This window comes from Protopterus annectens, chromosome 6.part0, assembly GCF_019279795.1.
Source record: "Protopterus annectens isolate FY-2018-M chromosome 6.part0, PAN1.0, whole genome shotgun sequence".
Classification (NCBI taxonomy): Eukaryota; Metazoa; Chordata; order Ceratodontiformes; family Protopteridae; genus Protopterus; species Protopterus annectens.
This window is the reverse complement of record NC_056737.1, coordinates 1,594,337,766-1,594,363,029: the sequence shown is the minus strand read 5'-3', so window position 1 is coordinate 1,594,363,029 and position 25,264 is coordinate 1,594,337,766. Positions and strand designations below refer to the sequence as shown.

The 25,264-nt window shown below is 38.0% G+C and overlaps 1 protein-coding gene across 3 annotated transcripts in view; it reads left to right on the top strand.

The window, feature by feature from the left end:
• The window catches only part of LOC122804867 (UDP-glucuronosyltransferase 1A1-like), an 879,031-nt gene extending 854,079 nt beyond the window's left edge, over window positions 1–24,952 (top strand). For all 3 annotated transcript variants that reach the window (XM_044075045.1, XM_044075044.1, XM_044075046.1), the window contains exon 5: window positions 23,796–24,952. In XM_044075045.1, coding sequence (XP_043930980.1) covers window positions 23,796–24,081 — 286 coding nt within the window. In that variant the 3' untranslated portion in view covers window positions 24,082–24,952. The remainder of the gene's footprint in view (window positions 1–23,795) is intronic.
• Window positions 24,953–25,264: the final 312 nt, after the last annotated feature.

Genomic DNA, 25,264 nt, shown 5'->3' with positions numbered 1-25,264 from the left:
GGCACACATATCAGCAAGATATCCCTGAAGTTAGTGACCAGGAGAAAGTGTCAGACAGGCTGCACTTATTTCCTTTTGTAGACATTGTGGAGTCTCCTCGGTCACTTGATGGACATGATCAAGATTAGGTCTAGATCACCTGGCAATCTATGGAGCAAAAACCCTTCCAAATCATAAGTGAGCCATTCTGTACTGTACTTGCACATATTGCTATATGGTGACTTTTGTGTCACAGAGCACCACAGACAGACCTCAGACCCTGTGGAGTGCTTGTATGGTGGTTTGTAGGTTCATAGGAGTTTCTGGGAACATAATGTGCTCCCAGACATGCCACAGCATGCATGAAGGTAAGAACTGCATCCACTATCCTTGATGCAAATTGCTAGGCTGTGGCAACCATGTCACATGTTGGCTACTTGTTTGTTTAACTGGCTAGGATGAAGACTGCTGTTCCAGTCCTCATTACTAGCAAGTTGGATCAGTCCATAATCCAGCTAGTTTGAGATCTAAATGGAACAAGCACATGTACGTGTCATGTCCATTATGATGTCCAGCATAGTCCTGTCCATTTCTTTGAGTGAAGCAGTTATAGACCAGTCAGCAATGTTTGAGTCTGTCTTGAGACTTAAGCATCAATGCAGCATGACTTGGCGCATGTCATCTGAATGCATCATATCTATTTTTAGGCCTTTGCCAATTGGTTGAAGGACCAAATTGTCAAAACTTATATGATTGAGACAATATTTTTAACAATATGGTTCTTCAAACCATTCTGACTGAGATTGTGGTACAGTGGGAATCAGGGAATTTGCCTTTTCCCCACTGTAGTGCAATCTCTGAGTTGGTATAAATAATTAACAGGGGGTGTGGAGGGTGCAGGAGGGCTTGCCCCCTGCCAAAAACATTGTGTTTATTGTTGGTGGGTGTTGTGTGAATGTATGTCAGTTTTTCGATTAACTGCATTGTCAACCATATGGTCTTGACCATATGGTTTTCAACAATGTGTTTTTTTGATAAATTGACATAGATCCCTATTTTTTCTTTTTTTGATAAACTGACATAGATCCCTATTTTTCTAACTGCTATTGATTACATTATTTGTGTTGTTCCATTCATTTTCACATTCTGTTTGGGAGAGGATGCATTATGTTTCAGTCTGCACTGCCCAGTATTCCAACATTTTGCTGATGAGGTACAAATGTTCAAACAGTCAAATGGGACTGGTGGAATGCATTGTTTGATAAACTGAAGGGTTGGTTCAGGTGCCTGGATAAGTCAAGATATGTGCTGCCTTATATATGTTTTTTTTTATGAATTGAGTGTGGTCTGTTGATGTCCCTTTTTGGAGGGGTATTTTCCTCATTAACATGCTATTGTATTTTGTAGCACTATATCATAGATAGCGCACCTCTGGACATATAACATTGTGCAATAGGGTTTTATGAGGTGATTTTTGTTGTACAGTGTAGATTTTGTGTGGCCATTTAGTCTTAATGAGTGCCAGACAGAGATAAACAGTGGCAGTGAGACTCACCACCATACTCTACAGGGACACCAATATAAGATGGCATAAAAGCAGAACATCAACCTAGACAACTTTCCATAGTTAAGATGTTGTTATAGATGATCCATAGATACTATAAAATTCTTTCCAATTTAGTAATTAGTTTATTGCCTGTAAGCACTGTGGTAAAAAAGGAATTATCCTTAAAATGTCAAGGAAAAATAAAAAAAAATGTTTTTACGTAAAAGAACATTCAGATATTTTAAAGGTGCTTTTGGGACCACAGAAATGTAGTTCTGTTTTTAGTTTTATTGTAGATCTTCAGTGTTCACTTTACTTTGTTTTTCCCAGTCATTTTTATTTATTGATATTGTTTGCATTGGTCTTGCAAGCCCTCATGAACAATTACTGGAATTGCATATATACTAAATGTTTGACTCCTAAAGCATTGCTATAATTAGATTAATAAAAATAAGAAATTGTGCAGTATTTTATATCCTGCCCTCTCCATTCTCATCCAAATGAACCATCCAGTTTCTCTTTTGTAGTCTCATTTCTTTTACATCTGTGTGTCTGACAAATGTAAAATTCACTCAAAGTTTTTTTTTTTCCCTAAGAGAGGTTAGAATACCTAAATAATGTGTATTTTCTGTACCCCAGGGTTATCATTTATGGTTTTACTTGTTTACTTGATTTAGACAGTAAGAACTATTAAATGTTTGGAAAGGGTGGCAAAATCATTTAATTGTGCATACTTTAAGGCATATACAGCTAAGTATTTCATGATCCTCACAATCATTTGCCCAGTGTTGTTCTTGTGTATGCTTAGGCAGTTTTTGATGAGTTTAATAAAAATGTTGTGAATATCACTAGTAATTTTAGATAGGTAATTCCCAAATGCAGACATTTATTTATTTATTTTATTATTTATTGACATTTGTTGACCGGGAAAGTCCACTGGGTCAGGAACCCATTTTCAGTGGAGGCCCGGGGAGAAAAGCTCCACAGTTATAAAATGTCACAGTTATTAATATACAAAATAAACAGTATAGAAACAGTACAAAAAGCTCCACTGTTATAAGATATTAGACAGTTATTAATATATAAGAAAACCTGAAAACAGAAACAGTGCAAAGATCAAGATATGCAAAGGGGTACTAACATACAAACATTCTAATTACAGAAAAACCTATTTACATTTATTCCATCCACATGAGCATAATCAATGACCCTAGTATACTTTAATACATATTGTAAAATAGTGAAATTCAGAGGAGTGTGTCATACTGCTTGCAGATGAAGTATTAGATAGGGTTGAGTAGTTTACTTTATTGAAGTTAAGGGGGGTTGGGTTTACACTGTATTTCACAGGTACAACTTAGATTGTTTAAAAAGTAGGTTTTTAATGCTGTTTTAAAGACCACTTGGGAGACAAACTGAGTGGGGAGGTTGTTCCATAGTTTGGTAATGCTATGAGAATATATGCATTGTCCTGCTCTCTTATTGGGTTTAGCAACATTTAGAAGGGTTCTGTCTGAGGAGCGGAGGATTTGGGTAGGGGTGTATATGTGTAAGATGGATTGGAGTGCTGGACAGCTATTTGGTTGGAAGATTAGCTTATTGGCAAAAGTTAACTGAGTATAGTATAAATAGTGTTGAAATTCTAGTCAGGACAGATATGAGGGAGAGTTGCAGTGGTGAGAGTGATTGGGTATGGTAGAGGTGAATTTTGATATCTTGTAGTAGCATGGTTTCAGCTTATGACTGAAGGATGTATGGAGATTGGTGGAAATGGAGCTTCCATACATAAGGGGTGGTATAAGCAAGGTATTAACTAGTTTTATCTTAGTTTGTCGAGGTTGAGTTTATGTTGCTATAGTTTGCCTAGTTTGAAATGGGTTTTCTTTATTGTATTGAGCATACATTATTCAAAGGAGAGTTTATCATCAGTTATTATTCCTAAAAGTTTTGCGTATTTCACCTGTTCTGTTTTAGTTTTGTTATGTGAAAGTACCTTGAATTCTGCGCATGGGGGTTTGATGAGAATAATAATAGTTTAGTTTTTTCGGGGTTCAGCATTAATTGGGCATCATTTAGCCAGGTTTCCGTGGAGGAAAAAGCATCTTAGGTGATTGTCTGGAGGTTAGTGAAATTGTTGGAGGAGGAGATGACAGTTGAATCATCAGCATATTGAATCAATATGCATTATTGGGTGGCTTTATTTAAATCATTAATGAATATATTAAAGAGTAATGGTCCTAGAATGGACCCTTGGGGAACACCTGTGTTGTTAGCTAGGTATTCTGATTGCTGGTTTTGCCATCTGACTGACTGCTGACTATCATTCAGGTAGGAGGAGAACCATGTAACCACACTTTGAGAGCATCCAAGTGTCTCTAAGTGTTGCAATAGCTTAAGGTGTGATACTGTGTCAAAAGCTTTTGATAGGTCCAAAAGGAGTACAGAGGTAGATAGGCAAGCACCAAGAGCTTTATCCACAGTATCAGTGATGGAGACTAAAGCTGTGGTTGTGCTATGACCTGGATGGAAGCCATGTTAAGTGGGAGCTAGGAGGCTGTTGTTAATGAGGTGATTTAGTAGTTGGGTTTGTATACATTTTTCCAGGATTTTAGATAGCGGAGAGAGAATTGAGATAGGCCCATAGTTTGAGAGATCATGATAATTTCCCCCCTTTATGTAGTGGGGTAGTAATGGATTTTTTCCATAGCTGAGGAACATAAGATTCAGCGATGGAACGACTGATGAGAATACTGACAGGATAAGTTATGGCTCCCACTGCAAGTTGTAAGTATTCTGGTGGTAAGTTATCAGTGGAGAGTGAGCAGGGCTTTAGTTTGGTTAATTTTAGCATATGAGATGTAGGTACAGGTTGTAGTGAGAAGGGTGGGTTGGGTGTTATAGTGTGTATAGCGGTAGATATGGGGTCTGTTTGTGTGGTACTTTTGATATTATGGTTGGTTTTTGAGAATGGATCCTTGATTAGTTTGCAGATGGTTTCAATGAAGTGGGAGTTAAATATTTGTGGTACCTGGTAAGGCTCTTTGTCTGGAAAGGGAGATGGGGTTTGAATGTTGCCTGGATTAAGAAGGGAGGATACAGATTTCCAGAATTTCTTTGGATTATTACTTTGGGAAGATAGTTGTGAGGAGAAGTAGGATTTCTTATCAGTTATGATAAGTTTTTTGCAGTATTTCTAAGTTTTTTTAATTTTTGTTCATTTTCTATAGTTTGTTTGGTATACTTAGTTAACTAGGGGTCATGGTTTGGTTTTGTTCACTTTATACAAAGAGGTGCTTGGCTATTTAATGTACTAAGAAAGATATTATTGAAGTGATGTACAGCATCATCTAGGGGCAATGATTTTAGTGGGGACCAGTTTTGAGTTTGCAGGGTATTGATGAATATGTTTTGGTTAAAGTTGGAGAGGTTCCTAATATATTTATATGTGTGGGGTTTGGGATGTGTAGTTCAATTCTATGAGTGAATGCAGGTAGATGGTCACTTAAAGTATTTGAAAGGGTACCATTATTGGCATAGTAGTGAGGGTGGGATACAAGTATCCAATCTAGTGTAGCTTCAGCTCGGGTGTTTAGTGCACATGTAGGCTCTGTGATAAATTATGTATGTAAAACTATGGAGATTAATGCTAATATTAGGAGTTTTGGAGGTTAGGTTTTGCCAGTTGATGTTAGTGTCTCCAACTATGATGGTTTCCTGGGACATATTTTGGTTAATCCAACTTAGGAATCCTTCTAAGTGGGTGATGTTTTGACTGGGGGGGGGGTATAGATGATGATGATATAGAGTTGCTCGTTGGGGTTTATATGATGGGTTGTTATTAGGATTTCTGTATTATTGAAAGTGTGGACTGGTTTTGGGTATTTATTTATTTATTGTTAAGGAGTCTGTATAAATTAGGGCTACACCCCCTCCTTTTTTTTAGTTTCTGTCATTGTGAAGAATGTTATAGCCTGGTGAAAGGATTTCAGAGTCAGATATATGTGCTTTAAGCCAGATTTCAGTTATTGCTACTATGTCAGGTGAATGGTGATGTAGCCAACACTGGAATTCAGTAAGTTTGTTACAGAGGATTCGTGCATTAATTGTAACAAAGAATAGATTGTGGGCTTTAGGGGAATGAGTATACTTTTGTAGGTTATTTGGTCCAGGATTGGGGTGAACATCTCCATAGTGAGATATTACTAGGAGGAGATGTAGTATTGTCTGTGGTTGTAATGTTTTTATCATAGATAGTAGTGGGTAATGTTGTGTTACTTTCAGTTTGGTGTTAGTGGAGGTAATATGTGGTTTGGGTGGGCATAGGATGTTGTTTGCTAACAGGGATGATGATCTATTGGAGTAACTTTGTAAGTTATGTTGTGTGAGAGTAATTAGTGTTGAGGATGTTGGAGGAGATGCTTTTATTCTAAAGTGAAAGATGGTGGAGACAGACAGTAGGAGTAGTACCATAGTCAGGAGAAGTAAGATTAGTAAAACTCTTAGTATGTGGTACATAATAGAGTTGTAAGGCCTTGAGATAGGTTGCAAGTGGTAAAAGTAGGTAGTGAGGAGGTGTTTTGCTATTGGAGAGCAAGTGGTAGGGTAAGGGAGGGGAGTTTAATGTGTGTAGGAATGGTATTGGTGAGGTGGATAGAAGGCGAGGTTACAGGTGGTATAAATGTTATGTAAGTGGGGGTAGGGTAGGGGAACAGAGTGAGCCCGGAGCAAAGCAGAGGGTGAATGGAGCAGGAGGTGCCCACTTGCTAGTGCAGTGAAATAAAGAAAAACAAGCAAGGCTAAGGTAGGAGAAATCACAGGTATGGGTGGCAGTAACTAAAGTTTACGAGTGTGCATGGGATAGAAACTATAGATATACAAGCACAAATTACAAATGTAGTAATTATACAGTCCAAAAAAATAGAAGAAAGTTATCACACAGTATATATACCTAATATGGTAGGGATAATTAAATAACAGGGAGAAATTGAGGTCGGCTAGAATTCTAAATATTAGGAAGCAAGTAGCTGGAGAGGGTAGGGGACTGGCCTTGCAGAAGCTCTGAGCAGCATGCTGCCAGGGCTTAACAATATATAAAAAGTAAGAAATAGTTATGCATACAGTTACAAACAACTGATGAGGTCAGGAAGAATGTGATTCCCGGCTGTTGTTTCCTCACCCAATTTGTCAATGCACTTAACCACATCAGATGTGTTGCCAGAATGTGAATTGCTTAGGTTATTTTTCTTTGGTGCTATTCCTAACAATTTTACCCCATTTGGTATGTACCTCTCAAGACATCTGCAACAACTGGAAAGGCCTCAGAAATACCTCACTAAAAGAATCACAGGCCTAAAGCAGATGCCCTACGCTGACCGCCTTAAAAAACTCCAGCTATACTCTGTCGCATATCGTCTACTCAGAGGCGATCTCTGCTTAACATACAAGGCCATGTCAAACCCAGAGCTGTTGGACATGCTACACTTAAAGAAATACCAATCCCTCAGAGCTACACGCTCCAGGGATCTAAACCTTGTCATCACAATAAACAAAACATGCTGGAGGGATAGGTTCCTGACCCAGAGACTCCCCAGACTCTGGAATAGATTGCCCATACATGTCAAGCAGAGTGCCTCTTTGGACCTCTTCAAGAGGAACCTTGACGATTGGATGGGAGAAAGGAAATTCACCCCAGGGATCACATCAGTCACCCTGCTAGACAGGGGTCCAGGAAAGTAAATAATGTGGGAAGAAATAGCCAGGGAATTGTTATGGCTAGGCTTGTATAGGCCCTAGGGCTGATAGCCTAGTACCAACCTATGAACCTATGAACCTATGAATATTAAAATTTATAAATAATTAATTAACTTCCTTTACTTGGCTTGTATTTACACCTACCAGTTCTGCAGAAAACTGTCAGCTTTTGTACACAGAAGTCATCCGTAGGATGATTTAATTATAACTTTTTACTGCTTATCTTGTCTGTCCTTTTCCTATTGTCATTCTCTTTTTTTTTTAATTTCTTCAAATCTTTGGGTTTCTAATACCATGATGGGAATGGACCCCATTCCTAAGTCAAAGTACAATTAAAGTTCATGAAATTAGTATTGTTTCAATCTTTGATGTCAGCGAAAAGTGCTCTTCGCAGCACCTGCAATGTGCCCAGTAATGACTCCTTCTGCAGTTTGTATGGAGTTACATGTATTGGTAACATATCTAACTATGACTGTAAATTATTTTTTATAAGACCCATTGCTCCTACTACTATTGGTACTGAGTGGGTATCTTTCTTCCTGCAAATCCTGATATTTTATGGCATTGTGTCTCTCTGTACATAAGACACTGTAGTCACTGGGTGTGGCAATTTCAGTGATCACTGCTACTCTTGTCTTCTTTTCTTGGACCACTATATCCAGTTTTCTAGCATCTATCTTTTGAACTGTTGGTAATGGATGATCCCATGTGATATAGACCTCTTCATTTTCTATGATGCTTTGTGGCTCATGTTTCCAGTGTTTTTTGCCCACTTCAATACCATAATGTTTGCACAATCCCCAATGCAACAGTCTTGTCACATTATTATGCCTTTCAGTATACAGTCTTTCTGCCACTAGTATGTTGCAAACAGCAACAAGGTATGCGACTGTTTCCAATTTGGTTCTACAAAACCTACATTTGTCTGTTTCTCCCACATGTTCAATGGTCTTTGTAAACCAGTGTGTACGTAGCCCACTGTCTTAGGCTGCCAATATTAATCTTTCATCTTTTGGTTTGAATTTCTCTCTCCTTAACCATTCCTGCATTCATTCCGGATCAACATGAGGTTCTTCCAGAAGTTTTCTACACTTGCAACTATATTTATATTTTTTCCACATTTCTTACCTTCTCATCTGGTCCTTTACCTTATATTCTGTCTTTTGTTTCTTGGCACATTCAGTTGCTGCCTGATTTGTATCTACTTCTGGTTTGATTCCCATTCCTGCTTGATGCCAATATGCTTCTGCTAAATTAAGCAGAGAAGTCACCTTAGATATATTTCTCCTCATGTTTCAAAACTTTCACTACATTTGGGTCTTGTGAGGTCAATAAATATGTGTGGAGTCCAACAATTACAGATCTATACGTGTAATCAATTTCAAGGAGACCCATCCCTCCTTCGGAATGGGGAATATATAATCTTGGTATACACTGATTTTTATAAATCATTTGGTGAGCATGAAGCATCCTTCTTGTTTTCCTATTTAATCTATCCAACATGTTTTGGGGCCAGTCAATCACACTAGAACTGTAAGTTAGGACAGGAAAAGAAAATTGGTTTATAGCTTAGATTTTGTTCCTAGATGTCAACACTGTTTTCAGAATTAATTTAAGTCTTCAAAAGTATTCCTTATTAGTTTTATTCACATTTGTTCATGTTTTATTGTTGATCCTTTATACACTCCCTCTTGCTCAAGTTCTTTTATATCACATTCTTGTCTCAAACTGATGTTTTCCTGGTGCTGCAGTTTTCCTGCTTTAAAGGTTGCTTTTGCACACTTATCAAGACCAAATGACATTCTTATATCATTTGAAAAAACTTTTGACAACCTGCAGCTGTACTTTCAGTTCCTCAGCTGATGAGTTTTAAATCATCAACAAAGAGAAGATGAGAAGTCTTTACACTTTGTTGTTTATTAAGAGCCAAATTGTAGCCATGGCCTAAGATGTTAAGTAAACAGTTTAATGGGTTAAAGGCAAGGCAGAATAGCAATGGTTACAGAGAAACACCCTGGAATATCCCCCTTTGAATTTTTATCCCTTGGATGATAATCTATCCTTTATCATGGTCTAATTGCAAAGTGGTCTGCCACTGTTTCATGGTGACTGTAATGTAGTCAATCAGTGTAGGGTGTATCTTATACATTTTAAGCACTCTTTTATCCATGAATGTGGGATACTATCAATTTTTTTATAGTCAATCCATGCCATACTTAAATTCTTCCCCTTTTTACAGTTCTCCAGTATGACTTATTTAACAACAAATTATCCTTTGTTTCCTATGACTTTCTTTTATTGCCCTTTTTTTCTACTGCCGTAATTAAGTTTTCTTCTAAATAACTATAAACCCTGGGCGCACCAATTCCTGTGTATAGTTTATATGTCATCGGAAGGCAAGTTATTGGTCTATAATTTTTAGGGTAGCTTGCAGGTTCATTCTTAAGTAGGAGCATTGTTTTGCCTGTTAGCCAGGTTAGTGTCTGTTCAGGGTCCGCATATAAATAGTTCTTACTCATGGTTAATTCTCATGCAAAGATGTTAATACTTTTAACCAAAAGTTAGGTACTCTATCTGGGCCTGTGGTTTTCCAGTTAGAGGCTTTACTTAACTTTGTTTCAGTCTCTCTAGCTGTTACTTCATCCCATTTCATATTCTGCACCTGTAAAATTCTTATTCTTTCTTTTACTTCTTATATCCCTTTAGCATGTTTGTTATGTTCCACAAGATTTTCATAGATACTTCTCCAAAATGTATATACTTCCTCATTTTTGGCAGTCTTTCAATTCCTTTTACCTTATTTTCCAATTCTCTATAAAACGTTTTTGGGTCATCAATAAATTGCTTATTTTGTACGTTTCCCTTATATTTATCTGTGTACCTTCTAAGTTTTTCCGCCTGTGCTGAAATTTTTAGTTTGTTATTTGCAATAGTGCATGATAGATCCTGGCCTGTTCTAATACTGTGCATTGCTTTAATCACATCTATCTTTCTTAGTATTTTAGTTGATTTATTCCTTCTTCTATAGTCTTCTAAGAGTGACACTTCTTGTCTTAATTGCTTTACAGTTTTCTCTATTCGATACTTCCATGATGATATTCGATTTCTCCCCTTCCTTTCCCTCACTACCCTGTGTTATTGTGGTAAAACTTTATCAGTTATTAATTTAGCAGCACAGTAATATATCCTGTTTACTTCTGTTATATCACATAAATCTCTGTGGACAGTCCTAATTACTGCATTCATTTGTTTTATCAGATTTTTGACTTTTTGGGTTTTATCGAACTTCTGTAGTCTATTTCTCTAATTGATCTTAATATATATATATATATATATATATATATATATATATATATATATGATAGTAACAAAGAACGCCCAATGATATACAAAAAATATATACCCTGCTGAGCCAACTATAAATCGTTCAAGATGTAACCAAATAATATGCAGAGCTCTTATAAAGTTCTGAGTACAGTAATGACTGAATGCAATGGCTATAAGTTCGTAACAGTTCTGGTTACTCACTAGAGTGAAACGCTCATTCCATCCCCTTATACGTTGGAATGAATCCAAAGCTTGTTCATTACTTCAAACGTTAATAGCGTCCAAAACGGTTTACTTCAAGTTCTCACGCAGTGCTAAACATTAAAGCTTGATGTAGTGCAGCGTACCTCCAAGCCAAAATGATATATCCCGCAAAATGACGTATATCCAAAAACTTGTATATATCCAAATACTTGTGCAGGTTACACAAAATTCAACACTCCATTTATATGAATTAAAACAGAGATTTTTAATTTTCGTGAGCGCTTTCACGGCCGTATATCGCCGCTTCATCAGACAAACAACAAGAGCTCGTAAAAACACACTTTTTTAAAAAACTAATGAACTACGTAAATATGGTTTCAACTAATCATGTGCAATCCTCATTTAACGTCATACACACATAAGATGCCAGTAGCAAACTTATTAATATGTGGAACTTTATTGCGATTATTGCGATTGTTACAAATGGCTGTATATTTCGAGATTGTAGCAAATGGATCTCCTATACAGCAATGTAGATTTGCCTGTATAAAAGACTATTAAAAGACTATTGTAAGATCCTAGATATTTAAGGAATAACTTTTATGTGTGTATGAAGTTAAATGAGGATTGCACATGATTGGTTGAAACCATATTTACGTAGTTCATTAGTTTTTTAAAAAAGTGTGTTTTTACGAGCTCTTGTTGTTTGTCTGATGAAGCGGCGATATACGGCCGTGAAAGCGCTCACGAAAATTAAAAATCTCTGTTTTAATCCATATAAATGGAGTGTTGAATTTTGTGTAACCTGCTCAAGTATTTGGATATATACAAGTTTTTGGATATACGCCAATTAGCGGGATATATCACTTTGGCTTGGAGGTACGCTGCATTACATCAAGCTTTGATGTTTGGCACTGTGTGAGAACTTGAAGTAAACCGTTTTGGATGCTATTAATGTTTGAAGTAATGAACAAACTTCGGATTCATTCCAACGTATGAGGGGATGGAATGAGCGTTTCACTTTAGTGAGTAACTAGAACTGTTACGAACTTATAGCCATTGCATTCAGTCATTACTGTACTCAGAACTTTATAAGAGCTCTGCATATTATTTGGTTACATCTTGAACGATTTATAGTTGGCTCAGCAGGGTATATATTTTTTTTATATATATATATATATATATATATATATATATATATATATATATATCCATGTCTATTAAATCAACCAACTCTTCTGTTAACTCATTTTCTTCCAAACTGAGGGCACATCCCTTGTTTTCCATTTCCTGTGGGCATTCTATAGAAAGTTCTACAGCATCTTCCTGTGGCACATTCTCTTCACATTCATCCTGTGCCATCTGTTGCCCTGTCATATGGGGACTCACTGGCCTGTCACTCCTCAAGATTGACTGCATCAGAGTTTCCACAGTTTCCTGTTCCTTTCCTTGCTGTCTAGCTTCAAGTGAATGTTTATACTGATTTCCTGTGGAAAGCTCCAAAATATCTTGACATGGCACCTGACCAATTGCTTCCTGTTCCACTAGTTTCCCCTTAATTTGGATATCCATTGCTCTATGCTGTTGTGGTGCTTTCTGCATTCGATTTTCTACACTGAATCATTCACTTTGCAGGTACTCCATAACCTCAGTTTATATTTCTTTAACTTCTCCATTACTAATCTGCTTTTTCTCTTTGTCCTCTTATTTTTTGTATTGTAAAGTTTTCCATGTCTGGATTCCTTTGCCTGTATTTCTCTTCAAATATCTCTGGTGCTGCTCATTTTGTATTGGTTAGTTTTGGTTTCTCCTTTGCATAAATATTACACCATATTAAATCTCTTTTTATTTCCCATCTCCATATTTCTTCTTCAGATGTCTCCTGATCTTCCTGTTTCTCCTTACTTTGGGGACTCATTTCATCATGCTGTGATGTAACCTGTATTAGACCTTCTACACCACATCCTTCACTTCGCAAACACTCCATAACTTCAACTTTTATTTTTTTAACTTCTACTTTACTAATCTTCTTTTCTACATTCCATCTTTGTGATATTATTTTTTTATTGTAAAATTTTCCATATCCGGATGCCTTTGCCTGTATTTCTCTTTGAATATCTTTGGGGCTGCCTTCATTATATTGGTTAATTTGGCTTTCTCCTTTGCATAAATATTGCACCATATCAAATCTCTTTCTTTCCCATGTCCATGTTTTTTTTTTTATATTTTTCAAATATCTCTAGGTTTTAATAAGAAACAACTTCAATGCTTCGTTAGAATGCACCGTAGGGTGGATCTGTGTGCTTGTCAAAAAGAATCAATGTAATGATGAGAAACTGCAACAACAGATTATTGAACTACAAAAGAAATTAAGTGATACCTTATCCCGTGACATTTTCTCTAAGAAAATGGGTGAAATTAAGGTGAAATTAGAGGAACATGAATGTTTGGTGATGGACAGGAAAAAGAAAAAACTACTCCATGATGTAAATGACTTTCGTAGTAATTCAGTGTATGGATGGCAACGCTCCCAACATAAGAGGCGGTCCAAAGGCAACAGGAAGTTTGATTCCACTTTTGCAGCAGTGCATGACTTGTCGGCTTCTTCCCTTGACATTACTTCTAAAAAGAGTGCTTCATTTGAAACTATTGAGGGGAAATCCTTGTCGGATTCTTCTCACCAACAAGATGCTGAAACCAGTTCTACTGTCTCCTGGGGGCAACAACAGGGAAAGGGCAAAAGGAATTGCTACAAGGGAAAAAAGGAATGGTGAGGTTTGAAACGGTCCAGGAATGTTTAGTGTGTCATAACGCTTTGGGACTAGAAGAGACATTCAACCCTATATTTATTGGACGGTGAGTGTTTTCATGATGTAAGTGAACATAATGTGTTGCTTTTAATGCTAATAGCTTGAAAGTTCTTTCTGATATGCAGTTAAGTGATTTTTCAGTTAAATTACTGTCTAAAGGTACGAAATTTGTACCTGTAAAGATACCTACTTGAGCAGAAGTATTGTTAGAAGTAAAAAGCTTTTGTGGAAAGTTACACCTGACTGTATTTTATAATAAGAAAAAGAACAACACTGATGTAGTTAAAGTATGTATGGTTGCTGATGATGATCCACTACTAAATGTTTCCATTTGTAATGATTTTTTGTCTGAAGGAAGCTGAGATGTTGAAGAGTGTGAAAATGGGTTTGCGACTGGTTATGGGAAACTTTTTGTCCTGAATGTACCTACCACTAGTAAATTTATGCCACCTAAGCTATCTTCTGCTGTTATTTTGTTTGAACAAATATTATTTAAAAGAGTTGAACATGAGTATTTAAAATCTGTTAGAAATGTAAAACAATTTAACATTACTAAAGATGAATGGAAAATGTTAAATGTGTTAAGAGGTAAAGTAAATGACTTTGTATTCAAGCAAGCAGATAAAGGGGGTAACTGGGTGGTAATGTCAAAGTTGAAATACAATGAGATGCTGTATAAACTTTTACTAGCGGAGAAAGATTATTTAAAATTGAATCATAACTCAGTATTTATAATGAGCAACTTCTTGAAATTTTAGTAAGAGGAGAAAGGTTAGGTTTCTTGACCAAGGAAAATGTTAAGAAATTGTACATTGAAAAAACATGTGACCCCACCTTTTATGTGTTACCAAAATTGCATAAAGATTTGTTTAATCCACCAGGGAGACCTATAGTTTCAGGGGAGGGATCATACTTATAAACTGTAGGTACATTTTTAGATTCTTTAATGAAAAAAATATTTGATCAAGATTCCTGCATGTTACAAACACATAGGAATTGTGTAAAGAAGTTACTAGATTTGTATGGCAAGATGACTACTACTGGATGGTGGTAGATGTCAACTCATCGTATACAAATATTCAGTTGAAATGGGGTTTGGAGGCTATTTGGGACATTATGGGCGATGGTCCTAGAATTGCTTTTGTGGTGAGATTACTTGAGATGTTCTTCATTCCACATTGCTGCAGTCCTAACTATTGGGGTAGTCCGCTGTCCAGTCGGCCCGAATACCAAAGTATATGGCTGACGTCGGTCAGGGCGCATTAGACTGACGTCAGTACGTCAGGGTACTAATGCGCATGACCGACGTCATATCCTCAGTCTTTTTTGCCGCATGGTCCGATGCAGAAGCAATTTTGCGAGTGCAGGTTGGCGTTCTGAAAGTTTCTGAAGTCAGAGTTTCAGACCGAATCAAAGTTGGCTAAGTACCCGTTGGGGAATATTTTGGTTTTTCTTGCCTCAGTATTTAACCGGATGTCAGAAAAAGTGAATAACTGTATTTCTTGTGGGAAACAGATACCTCATAGGGATTACCATACTTTGTGTATACCTTGTTTAGGGCCTGAGCACGACGTTGTTGGATGCCGCTCTTGTGCTAGATTTAACAAACGCACTATTAAGAGAAGGTTAGACTGTGCCAGGTTAGTGTTTGGGAAGCGTTGTAATTATAAAATGCCGTCGGATGCTCCGACGCCGGCTTCGGCCAAAAAACGCAAAGATAAAGGAGCAAAGCCTAGGGTGGAGGCACCGGCAGTCCCAGACGGCGGTTCTTTGGAAGGCTCAGTGGAGCCGGAGGTTTTGCCAGGTGTTTCTTTGGAGTCTCAGGGAGAGACTTTACTGTTACAGGATGTATCCTCTCAGGAAGTAGGCCAGGCTGAGGGGGCTTCTCAGGTGGCTGTTCTTCCCTCTCTTCCTAAGGTGGTTAGAGCCTCCCCTTCAGTTTCCAAGGCTTCTTTGAGGGCAGGCCAAGTTTGGCTTCAGTGGGGTTTCTCCTAGTGCTTCAGGGTCTTTGCCTAAGAAACATATGCTTAAAATGGCAGAGGATTTGATTACTATGATTAGGGGTTCTATGGGCCCTCCTGATAAGAGGCCTAGGGTGGAACCTGAGTTTGAGAGTTTTGAGCAATGCTCGGAGGCTTCGGAGTCTTCGGCTGAAGACTTGCAGGAGTACCCTCCTTATTCTGATTCTGATGTGGATGATTCTACTCCTTCTGCTTCTCCTCCTGAGGATTTTTCATTTTCAGAGACTCTGCATTCCATGAGGGAGCATTTTAAATGGGAAGGTCAAGATTTCTCTGATTCCAGGAAAAGGCTTAGGGAATTCTTGTTTCTACCCCAGCATAGGCCTTTAGCTATACCTCCTGTTTTGAATGTGGTGGAAGATGTGTTTGCAGAGGCTTCCCTGAATCCTGATTCTTTGCCTCCTGCCCCAGTTAAACCGGATAGGTATTATAGGGTGCCTGAAGCTCAAAAGTATCTTTTTAAGAGTCCTAGGGCAGACCCGGAAACTGTCTCTCAGGGGCCTAAAGGTGTGAAGGCCTCAGTTGTTAAAAATCCTGTCCCTCCTGATAAAGAGGCAAGGGCTTTGGATAGATGGGGAAAGAAAGTGTATACTTCTTCCACTTTAGCCATGAGGGCGTTGAATTGTCAGTTTCACATGTTAAAATATCAGAATTATCTTCTTTCACAGTTGAAATCTAAGGTGGATGCTCTGGCTGAAGGTATTGAGTGTAAAGAGTTGCAGGATTTAGTTCATGTATCTGAACAGGTGGGTAAACATTCCTTGCAGTGTGGTTTTGATGCTGTGCAGGCCTCCTCCAGGGTGGCTGCCACTGGTTCTGTTCTTCGAGGCACGCCTGGTTGAGAGATCAGAATTTAGCTGAGCATGTTAAGACAAGGATTTTGGATGCTCCTTTACAGTCTGATGTGTTGTTTGGTTCGCCTGTGGAAGCAGTTTTGAAGAAAATGGAGGACAAGGCTAAGTCTATGCAAACTGTTAAAGATTTTTGCAGGTGCAGCCTCCAAGTTTAGTAGAAATTGGCCTACTAAGGGATGGACTTATCCTGCTTATGATTCCCAGTCTAGGGGTAGGTCTAGACGTGGTAGGGGCAGAGCTCAGGGTTCTTTTAGGCCTAGGACAGGAGTTCCCCTGCTCAGACTTCTGGTGAGGGCAGGGTCAGTCCTTTCGTAAGCAGACCCAATGACCTGCCTTTTCAGCTGCCAGTACGTTCTCGCCTGGCAGCACCTTTGGGAGGAAGGCTGTCTCTTTTCAAAGAAAATTGGGATTTAATTACCCAAGACAGATGGGTTCTGGATATTATTCACCACGGTTACAGGTTTTATTTCCATACCTTGCCTCCTTTCAAAGGCATGCCAGACATTCCTCCTCTTCAAAGAACAGAGGCTCACAAGCAAATTTCTCTGTTGCTCCAGATAGGGGCCATTCAGTCAGTTCCTGTGCCAGAAAGGGGCCTAGGATTTTATTCTCGCCTGTTCCTAGTACCAAAGAAGGGGAACACGTGGAGACCAATTCTGGATTTATCTATCCTCAACACTTATCTGGACATTCCCAAGTTCAAAATGTTGATGTTACAACAGCTTTTACCTCTGCTGGGCAAAGATCACTGGATGGTAACTTTAGATCTCAAGGAAGCTTACCTTCATGTGCCAATAAGACTAAGTTGCAGGAAGTATCTGCGTTTTCGAGCTGGAAATTCTCATTATCAGTTCTCTGCATTGCCCTTTGGCTTATCTACTGCCCAGAGTATTCACAAAGGTTCTGGCTCCAGTGATAGCTTACTTCAGGCTAAAAGGAATCCAAATCTATCCTTACTTGGACGACTGCCTGATTCTGGCTCAAGAAAAGGAAGATCTTCTACAGCATCTGGAATATGTCATAGCAGTGCTAAGATGCCTAGGGTATTCTGTGAATGAAATAAAGTCCAGTCTAGTACCCTCTCAAGACATGTGCTTTCTGGGTGTGAGACTGAATACAGCAGCCCAGATGGCCTTTTTAACCCCGGACAAACAAAAGAATCTTTCCAGTTACTTCCATCATCTATCTCTTCAGTCCGGGCTGACTGCAAGGACAGTCCTTCAAGCCTTAGGGTTCATGGCATCTTGTATTCTGGTGCTTCCCAATGCCAAACTGCATATGAGGAAGCTACAATGGTATCTCAAAAATCTGTGGACACAGCACTGCCAGGATTTGGACACTGTCATTCAAATAATACCTTGCATTCAAAAGGAATTTTTGTGGTGGGCTCAGGAATGTCACCTAAACAAGGGACTCTCTGTGACCCGGCCAGAGGCAAGTCAGATTCTAACGACAGATGCCTCAGATATTGCTTGGGGAGCTCATCTAAATGGAAAGTGGATACAAGACAAGTGGCCTGCCAGACTACAGCATCTACATATCAACATGAAAGAGATGTTAGCAGTTCAGTTTGCATTAATTGCTTTCAAGGAGTTACTTCTTCCAGGGCAGGTGTTGATTCTAACAGACAACACAACTGTCATGTGGTACATTAACAAACAAGGGGGAACACATTCTTACCCATTGTGCAGACAAGCAATGATTTTATGGGAGACTGCGCTCAGTCTGCAACTAACTCTTCAGGCAAGGTTTCTGCCGAGCACAGAACTCCTTAGCAGATGTATTAAGCAGACAAATCATGGATCCCCACGAGTGGAAACTGGATCTTCATGTATTTCAAAAATTGACAGTGTCATGGGGAACTCCAGACATAGATCTGTTCGCTTCTCCACTAAACCACCAGCTGCCAAAGTTTTGCACGAAGGGATTTCATCACACAGCTTGGAAAGTGGATGCTCTTTCTTTCATTTGGAAAAATCTTCATGTGTATGCTTTTCCACCTCTGCCTCTTCTTCCAAAGGTGCTTCTAAAGGTCAGACAAGACAAGCCAAGGATGATTTTAATAGCTCCAGATTGGCCTCGCAGCACTGGTACCCATTACTGAGGAGTCTGGTAAGGAAGCCTCCATGGCCTTTACCCTTGATTCCACACCTGTTGTCTCAGAGGGACGGTCATCTGCTCAATGTCAAGCTTCACTCTCTACATCTAACAGCCTGGCATATTCTGTTTTAAAAGACAGCAGGTCTCAGCTTCCTCAACAAGTTTTAAATGTGATTATGGAAGCCAGAAGACCTAGTACAAGGAAAGTGTACGCAGAAAAATGGAAGAGATTTTTATTTTGGAGTGCAGCGAACAATTTGGAGATTTCTGAGCCAAATTTGAGTGTGGCTCTTCAATATCTTACTGAGTTACTGGACAAAGGTTTGTCTTTCTCTTCCATTAAGATTCATGCTGCAGCAATTTCAGCTCACTATGATTGTGACCCACCATTGTTTTCGCATCCTTTGTTCAAACAATTTCTTAGAGGGGCAAAGAATATAAGACCCCCACGTAGAGCTCCTACTCCTGCTTGGGATCTCAATTTTGTGTTGGAGAAACTTACTCTACAACCTTTTGAGCCTGCGGCTACTGCTGAATTGAAATACTTGTCATGGAAGACTGCTTTTTTGTTGGCCATTACTTCTGCAAGAAGGGTTTCTGAGTTGCAGGCCCTTATGGCAGTGGAGCCTTTTTTGATTTTTCATAAGGATAGGGTATCTTTACGTACTAATCCTTCCTTTATGCCTAAGGTGGTTTCTAGTGTGGCTTTAAACCAAACTATTCATTTGCCTACCTTTTATGCGGATCCCCAAAATAAAGGGGAAAAGATTTTGCACACTTTAGATGTACACAGGCTATTATGCTACTATTTGAGCAGGACTAAGGATTTTAGGCAGTCTCAGCAGTTGTTTGTTTCTTTTGCTTTGAGTTCAAAGGGCAAGCCTGTGTCAAAACAAACTATTTCTAGGTGGATTGGGTGTTGCATTACATTTTGTTATTCCCATCATGGCAAGGAGATTCCAGCTGGGATTAGGCCTCATTCCACTAGGGCTACTGCCACTTCCACAGCATTTCTAAGGGGTGGCAACTAAGGATATTTTGGAGGCAGCTACTTGGAGTTCAGTGCATACTTTCTCTAAGCATTATCACCTTCCTCTCTACTCTAAGTCTAGGGCTGGTTTTGCCACAGCTATTTTGCAAGGCATGTTGTCAGTTCCTGCTTCCTTATGATTTGCCAGCCTCCCTTACCTCTGCTTTGGGATTCTACCCAATAGTTAGGACTGCAGCAATGTGGAATGAAGAACATAGTACAGTTTTGTACCTACCATAAATGTAGATGTTCGAGGATCCACATTGCTGCAGTCCAATTTACCCTCCCTCCTTCCCCTCTGTGTTTAGGGGTGGTTGTGTAGGTGAGGTTATATTCTGCTAATTTTGTATATATTGTACATATATTTTTTGGTGCAGGTATTTTGGGAGTTTTTGGTTTTTGGGCCTTATCTTTTCAGGGTCTTCTGACATCTGGGGCAAGAAAAGACTGAGGATATGACGTCGGTCATGCGCATTAGTACCCTGACATACTGACGTCAGTCTAATGCGCCCTGACCGACGTCAGCCATATACTTTGGTATTCGGGCCGACTGGACAGCGGACTACCCCAATAGTTAGGACTGCAGCAATGTGGATCCTCGAACATCTACATTTATGGTAGGTACAAAACTGTACTTTTTGCTTAACGCACAACTACATTAAATTTGAAAATGAAACATTTCTTCAACTAAAAGGGACAGCAATGGGGGCGTCTTATGCCCCCACTTATGCCATCTTGTATATGTTTTTTTTTAAAGAAAATTAATTTATTGTTCTGAGTTTTATAAAAAATTATGTTGTGTTGTTTAAGCGTTTATTGATGATCTCATTTTCTTGGGTAAGGATGACCTTAAAGAGTTTGACTTGTTTTTCTCAGATTTGAATTTGAATGAACATGACTGAAAATTCTCTATGGTGAAGGGTGATTCTAGTGTACAATTTTTAGATGTTGAATTTTATGTTGATTTGAAGAAAAATATCCAGTTCAAACCATTTAGGAAAGCTACTGCAGTAAACAACTTTTTACATGCAGATAGCATGCATCCCCCCACTTGTTAAATTCACTTCCTTTGGGAGAATTTAAACATATTGCTCGTAATATTTCTGAAAAAAGTTGTAAAATGAAGTTTCTTTTGGAAACAAATGAAAGACTTTTGGAGAGAGGATACAAGGAGGACATCTTGCAACAGGCTTTGGGTGATGCATTAAGAGGCAAACCTTTGAGTAGAACAACCACTGTTAGGAAAAATAATGTTAAAGCTGTTGATTCTGTAAAGAATGATTTATATTTTGTTTCTAAATATTCTGGATTTTCAGATATTATGAGAAAGGTCATTTTGGAATTGTGGTATGTTGTGTGTGAAGATGAAACTGGGGGCAATTTATTCCCATATTTTGTTAAATTTTCTTATGGGCATTATGCCAATTTGAAAGAATTGTTAAATATGGGTTACACTAGTGTTCCACAGGTGTCTACTGGTGTTTTTGCCTGTGGGCATTGTAAGATTTAGTATTGTATTAAAAATATTTCAGGCAGTTTCATTAATGGTAAAAGATTTCCTTGTAATATGTAGATTTAATTGTAATTCATATGGGGTAGTCTACATAGTAGGGTGTGGTTGCGAACGTATTAAATGGTATATTGGACAAACTAAAAGAGCTGTTAAAATCAGAATTATAGAACATTTGAGGGACATCCGCAATAGAAACATGAAAAGCCCAATTGCTGAACATTTTGTTAATAGACATGAGGGGAATGTGGCTTCATTTTACTTGCACAACCTGTTTTATGTAGGGGGAAGATGTAGTTAGAAAGTTGTTATAGTTGGAAAGTAAGTTCATTTGAACTATAGAACATTATTCCCTAGGTGTCTTAATTTGGAAGTAAACTTGGTGAATTAAAAGAAGCCTATTTAATGTTTAAATTAATGCAAAAAGCTGATTTAAATGATTGAAATAAAATATTAAGAATGTTTAGAGTGTTTAAAAAGTTAGTTATATGTTAATAATATTATACGTGTATAATATACTTTAAAATGTTATGAATGTTGAAGTAAGTTTATATTGTATTTCAAAAGTGTGCTAATTTATTATGAATGTAAATTGTAAAAATCACAGTATTGGCACTTTAATATGTAATGGACTAATTGGATAATTTGTGAGGATTGAATTTATATATAAAAAGGTGGCTGTTTGTAATGCAAACTATCCGTTGAATGCGAAAAGCTGAGGTACCAGTGTGTGTACGTTAAAATTAAGAGCTTAAACAGCTTTTTTCCCTGCATTTTTTCTGCTCCAAGTTTGTTTATTTCTAGGTTTTGTTGTTTATATTTTTGCACTTCCTCAGTTGCTTCTTTTTCCAAAGAGATCAAAGTTTCTTGATCTATATACTGTTTTTCACAAATTTGTTGTATTACTGAACACAAATTTTTATTTGAAGCTTCTGACAGTTTTTCTTGCAGAAGTATTTTTCTTTCCTCTAATCCCTCTCTTAATCATTTGTATATTTTGTGTCTGGAAGTTCTGGGCTTTTTTCATAATGGTAACAATACATAATTTCTTTCTTATCCTCAATAGTCCACTCTGTCATCTTTATGGCTCTTATTTAGCCTATCAGTTTTTGTGATTTTTGTGGACTGCTACTTCCTTCTACAACAGGGGGGCCATCCTCCTCCTGCGCCTGGCCTGGCCCCATTGTAGGAATGTTTCCTTATTTTGAGGATTCTACACTGTCATTTTTTCCAGTCCTGGCACCAATGCGCCTACCAGGATTGGGCACTTTTTTATCCTGGGTCTTGGGCACCCAGCTATCTCTTTTAATATTTGACCTACTTCTGTCCATGATATATACTATATAAATACAATCAATATATCAGTGTGATCTTGGTGAGATTTTGTGAAAACAGGGTCCTCCTCTCAAAGGTACTTACCATGACTTGAGAATGAATTCACTTTCAGCACTACTACTCTCCTTTGCTTGCTGACTTTTCATCTCTCCATTTGGACCCTAATTCTCTAGTGTGGTGATTGCAGTGTAATTACTTGGACACTAGAACTCTGTTGTGTTCCCCCTTGCTTCTCTCACCTCACAGCTTTTTTCAACTTATCATATTTGCTTTGCTTCCAAACCAATCAGGCATAAAACATGACATGTACACATGAATTATACATACGAGCTTGAATTTAACTGAGGAAAACTGATAGATTTATAGCAGATTTAAAGTTGCTTACATCTTTCTATACAGTAACCTTGGAATATTGCAAGGGTGCAGTTTTTGAAAGTGGGTGATGCTAACACCTAATGATGTACATATAACACTGCTGTATTTTGTTATGTAAATGTTTTGCTGTGGAAAAGTGGTTTTAAAACCTTACAAGATTTACCCAAGGAACCCATCTTAAAATTATGTGTTTTAAAACTGGCTGCTGACGTTGCCATTTTTTTATCATGCATTTTTACTGATTTCTTTTTTGAGTCATTTTTATGCCCATGTCTGTCAGCCATCAATATTCCCTTTGTACAGACATATATTGTCCAAAAGGGCCATCATCCAGGCAGCCATTAGGTCACTTTAGCCTGGCATCAGCATCCCAGCAATGACAATTTTTTTTATAGCATAGTCCTCTCCTCCATGGTGGTATGAGCACTTGCATCATCGTAAGGGCTGCATATTCCCCATAGTCCATCTATGTGTTTTCCTCACAAGCATCGACAAGGGCTACCATCACTAGTTTGGGTGACCACACCAACATTTTTCCATCACCAGATCCTGTCATCATGATGGACCTCCACTTTCTAGCAGTGGGCCTGTTGTTAGAACAGTGATGTGACTATGGCAGTAGATAGCATCTCACCCCCACAGAGTGGGAACACCCATCATGCCTGCCTGCACCATCAAGTGCATGAACTGATATTTTAATTCAGATTGCCTGGGCTGTAGTCAGGGCTTTATCCCTATACACTACCAGTGTAGACATTTTTATTGTTTTTTAATGTATAATATTTTTTCCTTTCTTTATATTTCTTCGTGTTTTTTTCTTTTAGTTTTTATGTTATGAGTGAGTTTATTTGCATTTATTTACTTATGTTTTTTTTCTGTATTTGTACTTATATTCATGCTTAGGTTTAAGCATGTTTATAAACTTGCACCTAAATTATATGCTTTATTTTTAGGTATAAAGAACGCATGACAGAACTCTCAGCAATTCACAAAGACAGACCAATTGAACCTCTTGACCTTGCAGTTCATTGGATAGAATTTGTCATGAGACACAAGGGGGCTGATCACTTACGACCTGCAGCACATGACCTAAACTGGATTCAGTATCATTCCCTTGATGTCATTGCATTTCTTGCAGCTGTAACACTAGTTACTACCTTTATAGGGTTTAAATGTTGCTTGTTTTGTTGCAGGAAATTATTTTGTAGAAGACATCAGAGGAAGTCAAAATCAGAGTAAATCTACACAGTCATGTGTGACTAAACTGAGTTAATCTTTTTTAATAATAATGTGTTGGTTTAATGACAGAATGAAGTTATCCATTATATTTGTTATTCTCGTCTGCCAACAGAACCTGCAATTTTGTAGTTGCATATTTTTAAGAGGCATAAAATGAAACAGAACACCTATTTCAGTTTATGTTAAGACATGTGTTATAGTGTATACTGCTGATGCGCACATTTTCTGTTTAAATATATATTTTTTATTTCATAGTGCTGGTTATACTTTTGTGTGAAGTATCCTTTCTAGATGTGTGCATGCTCTTGGGGTCTGCTGTAATGCTTTTCTTCTTCTTCTTCTTCTGCTGATTGTCAAAGACATTTCCTTCCCAGCTGGAATAACCAGCCCAGCTACACAAACCAAAGGATGGAGCTAGCAGACTGTTAAGAAACCTGGGTTTCAGAAAACATTTCATAAAGAAGAAAATTTCTTAGTTTTGCTCCTTTAGATATGATCAGAGTGCGTAGTGATGACTTGCATTCATATGGATATCTCCAGCCTTGCTAAGGGTCCCTGTGTACTGAGCACAGTGGCAGTCCATTCCCAAGGGTCAGAAAGCTGTCATGGAATTTACCTCCTCATGTAGCATCCTAGGTCAGTTTCTGAACCAACGATACATGTGCTATCAATGGGAATCTCACTACAGCAGAGATGGAAAGTGCACACCATTAAGTCTTTGAATCTGCTGTCATGTAAATATGTGGTAGTAAAGTTAAATATTCGTCATTGTAGTAGACCTTTTGTCACGTAAATCTGTGTTAATAAGATGATTTTGTGGAAAAAATTTTTTTATGAGAGTTATAAATAAAGCATGTCTCTCTTTGAAAAATGTGCATTTTTTAATTATGAAAACTATAAATGAAAATATATAGGTGCTGTTTAATGACTATTTCTTAAAATAGTCTCCTCTCTGCATCTAACCTCTTTATCTTGAAGGTGAACTATTTCATCTCCCAATGTAAAATAATCTCTTTGCTGTAAGTGCTCTTGTGATTATCCCACTATATCTGAAGTCAAAATATGAAGCTATCTGTAAAATGCATGTATACACACACACACACACACACACACACACACACACACACACACACACACACACACACACACACACACACATACACACACACACACACACACACAC